The sequence below is a fragment of the Tenebrio molitor genome, chromosome 7 (genome assembly GCF_963966145.1).
Source record: "Tenebrio molitor chromosome 7, icTenMoli1.1, whole genome shotgun sequence".
NCBI lineage: Eukaryota > Metazoa > Arthropoda > Insecta > Coleoptera > Tenebrionidae > Tenebrio > Tenebrio molitor.
In genome coordinates this window covers 14,967,614-14,978,029 of record NC_091052.1, presented here as the reverse complement: position 1 = coordinate 14,978,029, position 10,416 = coordinate 14,967,614, and the positions used below count along the sequence as shown (strand labels likewise).

The following is a 10,416-nucleotide window of genomic DNA, read 5'->3' as shown; positions in this document are numbered from 1 at the left end:
GTTGTCAGGAGAATAACGGCAACACTTGACAAATTTACGCTAAGCGACCGTTCCCTCGGGAATAGTGTGCAAATCCACGAACAATTAGTACTGTGCTCGACCGTGTCTTCGGAATTATCGGGGAGTGACCAGTGACCGCTCGAAAGGGTTGCAACGAAAGCCCAAAGGGGTTGTTAAAGCTGACAGAGAAATTGCGATTTCGTCCAGGTCTGGATTGGGTTTTCTTCAATCACCATTAGAAAATTGATCAGCAAATAGCGGGAGTCACGCACTCGTAATGAAGGAGTTCTCGACTGTTATTCCAGTTAATGAAATTTATTTGAGCGGTTTTTCTGCTCGTCGTGTAATAAATTGTCGGTGAATTATTAAGTGGACAAACAATTTGATGGTTCGGTAATGATTGAGGTCGAGCTCCATCTAGTTTAGTTTGAAGTGGTGTCGATAAATGCGTAGGTACCACCATGTAATATGGTAATTTCAATGACGTTTCAAGGTACGCGCGTAGCGGTATATCATTTGCTCACAGGTGTGTTGAATATTTAAATATGCAAAAATATTGAACCGTGTGACAGACACATAATGAGAAAATAAATTGCATTAACATCTGTGTTAAATAAAAAAATAATTGCCAGCGGAGTGTCTAATCGGGAGTGAGTTATAGTTGTTTGTTGGAATGAGGAAAACACAGATTAATAGAAGTATACATTTTATTTCTAAATAATTATATTTACAACCTATTCTCCTACAGAACTTTATACTTCATAGGATCACACGGGTTTAATAACCTCAAAAATACATGCACAATATGTAAGAACGGAAAGAAAGAAGAATAGCGGGGTACCAACAGATCCACCCTGAGGAACACGTGCTAAAAATAAATGTGCCACAGAATATGTTGTTAAGTCACATGTATTTCAAGTTTATTAAAGGTAAATACGGTAACAACGAAAACAATCCTTAGATTAAATGGCACAAGCCGAGCCTGGAAACGATCGTTTCCAGGTTCGCCGATAGAATTAAGTCTAATTTAATATAAAACCCAAATGTACAATATAATCGTTAAGAGCGAAAGTAAAAAACGTCCAGGTAAATGAGGCATAAAAGTATCAAAGAACTTACAACAATGAGTATTTGGACGCTGACTCGAATCAAATGGAACCCATAAAATCGCAGTCTCGCTATTAACCGGCTGAAGAACATTGTCCAGTCACAGTTCACGTTTACACAGCAAGAAGTGCTTATATTGTCGGCGTTTCGATTCACATTAACATAATTGTACTTCTTATACACGTAGTACAGTCAAGGGGCGGCGGGCCGGGTGGGTGGCTCCCACGAAAATTGCATTTTCTTTGATTCTCGAGTAAAAAAAGAAGCACATTTGGGTGCTTGTTTTAGGCCAAGGAAGAAGACCGAGTCCATTGAAAAGAATCCTTGTGAGGAGACATTTCAAAACTATACAGATTTTCAAAAAAAGTATTTATTGAGTAAAAATTTTTTCGTTGTCTTGGTATTGAGTCTGACAGGCAATGACGGAGAACATTTTTAGGGATTTTATTTAAATCAAAAATAATTTTGAACTGCTCTGTATATTCTTCCGAACTGCACGTAATTTTTCCAATTTTTTTTTAAATGTATTTACAAATTTAAACAAGCAAAAGGTTGTAAATAAAAAGAACTGGTTTGATCAGACATTAGACATATTTTAAAACAGCAAAAAGTTTAAATTTTCAACAAGTGCCAAAATCAAAGAAATTCCTTTTCGAGAGGATTTCCCTTGCCATTCAACGTGGAAACGCTGCAAGCATTCGGGGCACTCTTCCAGATTCCGCAATATTATCAGAAATTTTTGTATTATAAAACAAAAATGTTATGTAATTATGTTATTAATATAAATTTACCTTAACAAGTGCCAAAATTTTGTTTATGTTTCAAAATGTTAAAATATAAGATTATTTATCTTTGTTCACTCTGTACCACCCTCATCTTGTTCCTCCGTCTGACAATAAATGACACAATTACAAAGTTTTGTTTAAATCAAAAATAATTTAGAACTGCTCTGTATATTGTTCCACGAAATGCACGTTATTTTCCCAAAATTAAAAAAAAATATACCTACTTATAAATTCAAACATACGAAACATTCTAAATAAAAAGAACCCTTCTAGTCAGAGATTTTAAAACAGTAACAGTAAAAATTTCAAAGTGAAAAAAATTCGATTTAAAAAATTTTAAATTTGATTATTGATTCTAGAAACAAAAAGAAGTGCTGTGGCTCATACACCGTATATTCTGCAAAGTTTCTTCATCATCGGTTTGCTCTGTAGGATATTATTCCGCAAACTGCACATTATTTTTCCAAAATTTTTGAAAAATATACTGCTTACTAATTCAAATAAACAATGCGTTCTAAATAAAAAGAAAAGGAACTACGAGAAATGCAGTTGCTCACTGTATACATTTTGCAAAATTTCTCCATCATCCTCTTTTTATGCAGTCTAATAATATGGCATAAAAAAAATTCTGGGTTTTGATTAGGTAAATCAAAAATAACTTAGAACTGCTCTGTATACTGTTCTCCAAAATGCCACCTTATATTTTAAGAATTTGTCAAAGATGTACTTTCAAATTTAAACAAACAAAAAGTTCTAGATATTTCCAAACAGAAAAATTCAATTTTTTTTTATAAATTAAAAGTGAAATCAATTTTAGATTATCTCCTGTCACAAGAATTCTTGTCAAGGACGTTAATATTTTTGAAATGATGACAGTGCAAAATATGTATTTTCTTTTACAAATGAAATCGGTTAAAAATTTTGTAGGGAAAACTTGAAAGCGTGGTTTGAAATGAGCTTGAGAATGAGAAAAGAAAAAAAAATGTGTGGAAGCCACCCCTTCACCTGCTGCAAATTACAGGGCCGTGAGTCCGTAGTCCGACTTGATGGCCGTCTGATTGGGGTTCTGGCCCGGCCCGCATCCCGGGGAGGCGGCCAAGGGGGTGAGCGAGGGCCCCATGGCGCCTATGTGCATCGGGTCCGCGTGCATCATCCCGGGGTGGTGAAGAGTGGAGGGCGGCATGGGGTGCGCGTGGGAATGTCCCGCGATTGTCGAAGAAATCTGGTGTCCGGACAGCGACATGTCCAGCATGTTCTCTCCCAAGCCGTCCATTTCCCTCCCCGAGTTGTTGTTTTTCCGTTTGTCATTGTTGTTGGCCGGAGTGCTGTTTTGTGTTTTCCCCCGAACTTTGCCCCCCGACTTGGCCGTGGTCGTCGTCACCCCGGCGGGATTCGTTTTCCTCCTGACGTTCTTCGTGTTGGGCAATTTGTTATCCTTCTTCCACTTCATCCGCCGGTTCTGGAACCAGATTTTGATCTGGCGCTCGGACAGGACCAACGTGTGGGCTATTTCGATTCTTCGGCGACGGGTCAGGTAGCGGTTGTAGTGGAACTCCTTCTCCAGCTCGAGGATCTGGTGGCGGGTGTAGGCGGTCCGCTGCCTCTTCGGTTCCATGCCAGGGGCGAACGTTCCGTTTGCTGAAACCGAATTGATTTATGTATTAGTTATCATTAAAAACGCATTATCGAATGGGAAATGGCGGATGTCGTCTTATACATTTTATATAAGCGCCGGATAAAACATTATGTTACTCCTTCGTGCATGCAACTTTTCAAATATTTACTCTACAATTAATATTCAAATGATGGTGGGTGGACTACGTTCCCACAACATTAACTCGGACAACTTTGCTCACAAATTTTATAAATTACACGCCCAAAACAATCCCACGACTTTATTAAACGTTCTTGACTTCAAAAAATCCCACAGAATAAATAGTCACCAGAAAAAAGACAAAAATCAAAACAAAAGCTTTAATACGAAAACGCTGATATGGTTCTCGAGTGAGAAGAAATTTCCACCAGAAAAAACATCAATCAATGAATCAAACTAACTAAATTGTTAACATGCTAGAGCAGAAATGCAACTGACAAGCTTTCTGTGGAAAATCAACGACTTGGAAAACTTCCACCTAAGCGGGAAAAGTTATGACAACAGACAACAGCCTTCTGGGATTCTGATGCTGAAGTCACTTTCTTATCCTAGCTCTCCGAGATTGTTTATTCCCAAAATTAAAAGTATCTTCGTGGTGGTAATTTTCCACCAGTGATCGAGTTTATTTAGTGACTCGAAGCAAAAGAAAATATTTTTTCTGGGATTATCAAAAGAATGACTGAATCTGTTGGTAACAATGAAATTTGGCAAATTTGAAATTTACCATGAAAGGTTTATTTTTGTAATAGCATAAACGTAAATGACATAACCAAAAATGTTTTCAATGTCGTCTCAAGTTAAAAAATCCTGCCAGTGCCAATTAGGAGACAAAAAACACCAGTACATATTTTCAATTGTTTCATTGCCAACAGACTCAGTCATTGTTGATCACGCCGTATATTTAAAGCTGTACATACTTATTCTGTTTTAAGTCATTATACTGAGAAATAAAATGTTCTTTATAATCTGTTTTTTTTTTTTTAATCAAAGAACCATCAACACCGCAATTTACACCCAAAATAGAGCTGGCAACATTGTGCACTTTTGACCTAGGGTAAAAAAATATCATAATATAAAAACTGAGGTTATGTAGAGATATTAGTAGCACGTTAATAAAGTCAATGACAACAATAACAACACGTTCAAATTTTAAATGCGAGTTTGCGTACTTTCAAGGATATTAAAAATGACAGGCGTTGGGCTGGTATAGCCAATAGTAATTTAGTAAAATTTTATTATAACATTTCTATGGCTTTATATTTTTTCTGTTACCATTTAAATAATTTCACGAAGTAATAAATAAAGTCTTTCAACTATCTCACGTTGTCAAATTTATTTAACAATTCTGAAAGTCTTGGTAGCCTGTGTACACTCTCGAACCCCTTTGGTAAACATTTTTTGATTATTTTCTTGCATTCAAAATTAATTTGTAACTCAAGGGAGGACAAAGGATTTTTTTCTACATCAACATTTTGTACATCAGAGAGAGTAAATAATGATGATAAACAACCCACAACAATAAATGGTGAAATTTACAATTCTTTCATTATCCCACACTACAAGTTATTTTTTATTGCAAGATTGTATCGAGTGTTCATTTAAATTGCTCCTCAAAGTGGTCGTTGAAGAGTTGATTGTGAACGCACCACTCATCGTCAGTCTGCAGAGCAAAAACGCAAACAACCCTTGAAACAACGCAAAAAGTGAGGTTAGATTTAAACAGCTGATCCGAAATCTGTAGTCTGTGGTGCGTTCACAATCGACTCTTCAACGCCTACTTTTACGAAAATTTAAATGAAACTCGATATTTGTATTTATGTTTTTCAATTTACCAAAAAAGAGGTGTAAATAAATACATATCAATAAGCAAATTTCTCTGGCTCGGCATTTTCTCTATTATTAATTTAAATTTCAGTCTTACTATAAGAAATAGAATTTTTTTCCATTACTTAAATATTTTTAAGTTTCTTAATAAGACTTGGTCCTGCTGCAGAAAGAATTTGTTCCCAAAATTCGTAATTACACATTTGGTAAATATTTTTTGAATATTTTTCAAGTGAACATTTTATCTAGGTGTCAAAATTATGTCTTTAAATAAATTTAAAACGAATTATTCATATGTACCTGGAATTTCTCTAATTCATTTTTTTTTTATGCGAAAAACATTTATTAAAATTTAACATAAAATAACATTTTTAATTTACAATGCGAAAATTTCCGATAATAATGAGAAATCTGGAAAAGTGCCCCGAATGCTTGCAGCGTTTCCACGTTGAATTAATTAATTCATTATTATTTTTACCAATAAACTCTGCTTTTGCTGACTAATGTAGGTATTATAATTGTTTATTTTATTAGAAGATTTAAACTTTGTTAAAAAGTGGCAAGTTGAAAAAATAATGTATCCAGAACTTATTTATTTACACTGGAAATTATAAAAATTACTTCCATAACTAAATTTTAAAAGAATTAAACGAATAAAACTTTGAAATTAAAATTATCACCTTATTTCCCCATTTAATAAATAATAATTCCAGTGTCATTATGTTTTTTAATAAACACTCATTACTAAGATGTGTTTGTATTTCCCGTCTGTTGTATTATTTCAATTTAAAAAATTCTTCTCAATCTATGCGGAAGTATGTAATTTACTTTTTAAATTTACGTATCGTTAATTAATGAAGGAATTGGAAAATTATTTTAGTTATTTAATAAATTCAACAATTCTTTTATTGTTTTGTTTCGTTTAAATGACGTTTCATCCTTGAAATTGAAATTAAAAAAAAATCAATAGTGGAAACTATACCTATAGGCCGGTTTTTTTTACAAAAAAATACAGAAAAAGACCAAACTGTATATTAAAAATCATTGACATTTGGTCCAGTTTTATCTCAATTTCACCCTAGATCATTATTGAGGTTATGTTGCATATGTTTATGAGTGCGAGATACGTGTTTAATTTAAATTTAAATTGTCAAATGTGACAATCAGTGACAATTTCAAAAGTCAATGTTTCAAACATGATTTATAAATATAAAATTCACTGTTTCGAATTTTCTGCCAACTTGACGACACTTTGACAATTGATTATAAAAATAACAGACGTAAGTCTAGTCACTTTGTGATACTACTAGTGATCAAATTATTTGGACAAATTTTAAAAGCAAACCATTACCTGATAATATGTATAATATGGCAAAAATTAATTTAAAAAGATCCTTTCAGAAATAGCGAGCAATTAGGTCTTTTTAAGGTTTGAATAAAAACACGCCAACAAAATTGATTAGTTTAGTTTGATGGATGAATGAAAAATATTGTTGGTTGCTGAGTGACATAATGTTAATACACCATTAGTAAAACATTAGAGTTAGCATTACCAGTAAGTTTTTTTTGTCCAATTGTCTATTAGTTTTCGTCTACGGAATTAAAAACTTTGTACCAACAGAAGCTAAAACAACAAAACAAAAGTAGCACGAGATTTGTCTGTTATGTTATTGTTATGTTGATTTTCGAGAATGTTGTTCTAAATGTTGTTGGCACCGAGTGCTGAAAGCTCCATTGTGAAACATAATACCATATAAAAGCAACTGAAGAAATAAATTTGAATGCAACGAGAACACCACAAACGAAATAAAAATCTCTTCTTACTGTAAAACCTTTAGACTCGATGAACTTTGCAAGTGCCACTTTTGTACAAATCTCAAGGAAAGTGTTAAATCTGCAAGTCATGCCTCAACTTGTGCAACACCATTGTAATCCCATTTAAATTTGCCACTTGCAAAGTAAAATCTTCGGGTACGCCTCCCGCACCAACAATAAATTATTGCAAAATTGTGCAACGGAGAGATTAGCGTGTTGTAACGTGATATTCAGTGTTGTCTCAATAATAGAAGAATATTTTTGAAGAGAATGCAACACAACTAAAAAAATAATTCGATTTGGCTAGATAATTGGGATTTTTTTGGCCGACCTCACGTGAAGACATGTTTTTGGAGCGGCAAAAAATCGACTAACAAAGAACCGATCGTGTTTGTTTTGGTGTGGAGTCTTCGAAAGCACTCCGCAGAAGATTTTACCACTTTTGTGGTGTAGAAAGAGCAGGAAAGACCATGGTACAGTTCACCCAGCACCAACCATAAGTTATTCTATTAGCGGCATTGAGCAAAACAAACTGGGCAGATTAATCCGTCGATATTTGTGTCTCTGTAGCATCCACACCCATCGCGTTACAAGAACCGACCCATTCAAATCCCCTGAATGCGTTCCTAATTAGACGGATCCGAAGCAAGACGTTCGAATTTGTAGCGACGATAAACAATTTAATTTTTGGCCGTCGGTAAATCGTACAAAGCGATCCGGCATTCTCATGCCCAAACGATGATTATGCACATTATTGACATAAACAACAATTGCAGCGGCGGTCTGGGCCCCGGCAAGGTCAGGTTCAAGATTTGGTGTGGTCCAGGACGAAAAGAAAGTAATTAAATTCCAGGAAGGAGGTCGTGTTTTGATGGGATGGGATTAATCTGGAACAGATCAGAGGGACAGAGGTCTCGACTAACAGTTTAATAAAGTGTGTGGATTGTCCTTGAAGGAATTGCTTAACTGGCCGAGATTGCCACACAAATCTGACTCGGTTTTTGTGGAGCTTTTTAGACCAGACTCATTTTTTTATCTGGTAATAATTGAATGTCTCAGTTTCACTATCACTGGGTAAGCTGGGTAAGCAATTACCGTTTTTCTAGTGTCCAGTGACTGGCAAGTCTCAAACCGCAACTATTTGAAAAATGCTCGGTAAACATTTTTTGTCCGAAAACTGGTCGAGTACTGTCAGATCGATTCGTTTTTTATTTATCGGAGAAGAATTTGATTTTTACAACTCTGCAGATCAGGAGCTACATAATCTGCAAGCTAAATTATTCTGTCTGGCGCCGATCTCGCTCTACTGAACGATCAATATGGCGCACTGGATAAAATATGCACGAATGAATCTTGAATTCGGTTTTGGTCTTCGCAAACTCGACATTTTATTTCCATCGGTTCCACCCGAATTCGATTGGACTATATCTGGAGCACGAGCTGGCCACACCACGACTGTCTGCTCGTAGGAACGATTGAAAATCCAAAAATACACTGTTTATTGATTCTCTATAGGGGAAAATTTTATGTGATTGTTAAAGCAAAAGCGAATATCATTCTGTGGTAGCGCTAGAATTACAATTATGTTGATGAGCTCCGCTACCTGTTGCTCATGTAAAAAAATGTTATTACAGTAATTGAAGTATTTTTACCATAGATGATCAATCAGTTTGTAGAGGAAAAAATAGCGGTGTGCTTTCAGAAAAATTGTTTGTTTCGCCTTGACAATGACATTTATATAATAATTGCACGATCCGCATTACTAATTTTATTATTACAACGTTTCTTGGAATGAATTTTTTTTTTCTTAACTTAAGTTAATTCGATCCGAAGAAAGAACTTAAGTCATCTTAAATCTGTATTTGTTAGATTGCTAACAACTTAAAAGTGCTCCAAAATTCTATTAAATAAGAATAAAATAATAAATCTTCACGTTGAGTGATCAGTTCTTAGTTTGAATAAGAAGAGAAGGAAAAAGAATTTTTAATTGTCTTGAATCTGGGCGGGACTAGTGAGATCTTTTACAGTTTCAAAAGTGAGATATTTAAAAATAGGAATTAAGCAAACAACGTTCATCTTCGACAATTATTTTTTACGCCAAAAAAATAGTTAAAGAAAGAAATTTTAGCTGTCTTGAATTTTCATTAGATTATCAAGGACAATACACAAAAAAAAGTCTAAAACCTATAAAATAATAAAGGAATGAATTTTCAATTTTCGATGATCGATTTTTATTCAAAATAAAACAGTTAAAGAATCTTTGTCTTAGATTGTTAAAATCTTGAATAGTTTCAGAAATGTTCAGTGTAATAATTAAATTCTTTTTTATTTTTATTTTGAAAACAATATTAAAAAGAGAATTTTACATAGAATTTGCATTAGGCAATTAAGAACTTGTACAGCTCAAAAAGGTCTGAATTTAAAAGTACATTAAGAGCAAAAATGAAGTTTTATGTGCTGAGGCTGCTGAACAAAGTGAGGCAGACAAACCATCCAAAGCACAAAACCATTTTTGCTCCGAATAACATAATATACCATTTTTTTCTTCAAACGTTCATAAGAAGTTACTAAAGAAATGTTAAGAAACCAGGAATTATTTTAAGGTAGAAGATTGGGTAGATTGATAAATTAATATATGTAGCTCGTTTTGGAAAGCCTATGACTAGTATCGTGTGTTCCAATAAAAACTCACTCGCAGTAAGCCATGACTATAGAGATAGATAGACTGGTCATGTCGATTTTAGGATCACTGGAAGTAGTTCATTTGTTACTTACAAATTTTCATCATATTGTGAGTGACAGATAACCTATAAATTTACTTTAGTAGTTCATTTCACATCTGGTACTAAGACATACTTCACTTTTGTCATGGCTTGCTGCGAGTGAGTTTTTTGTGGAACACACGATAGATACAAACAACACTGTGAACAAAATCCGATTTTTTTAAAATAATTAATCGTCTGTCAACCCGTTTTAATTTGGATAGATTTTGTAAGTATGTTGTGCAATTTAGTACAAGAATTTTATAAAATTTGAGTTAGGAATTTCAAATGATTTAGGATTTAGCTATCTATTTTACTTTATCTGCCTCTCGTCAGCGGAGATAATAACTTATATCTGCCGCTCGTCAGATGCCATGGCAATATAGTGACACTTTAGCATTATCAATCCAGCAGTCAGTATGTCATATTTTATTGACGTTTGAAGAAAAAACCATTTTCAAGTAGGAAG

General features: G+C 34.2%; 1 protein-coding gene across 2 annotated transcripts in view; it reads right to left on the bottom strand.

Moving 5' to 3' along the window:
• Positions 1-710: 710 nt before the first annotated feature.
• Dfd (Deformed) overlaps positions 711-10,416 on the bottom strand; it is a 15,805-nt gene continuing 6,099 nt past the window's right edge. For both annotated transcript variants that reach the window (XM_069053981.1, XM_069053982.1), the window contains one exon: positions 711-3,530. In XM_069053981.1, the coding sequence (XP_068910082.1) occupies positions 2,908-3,530 (623 nt within the window). In that variant the 3' untranslated portion in view covers positions 711-2,907. The remainder of the gene's footprint in view (positions 3,531-10,416) is intronic.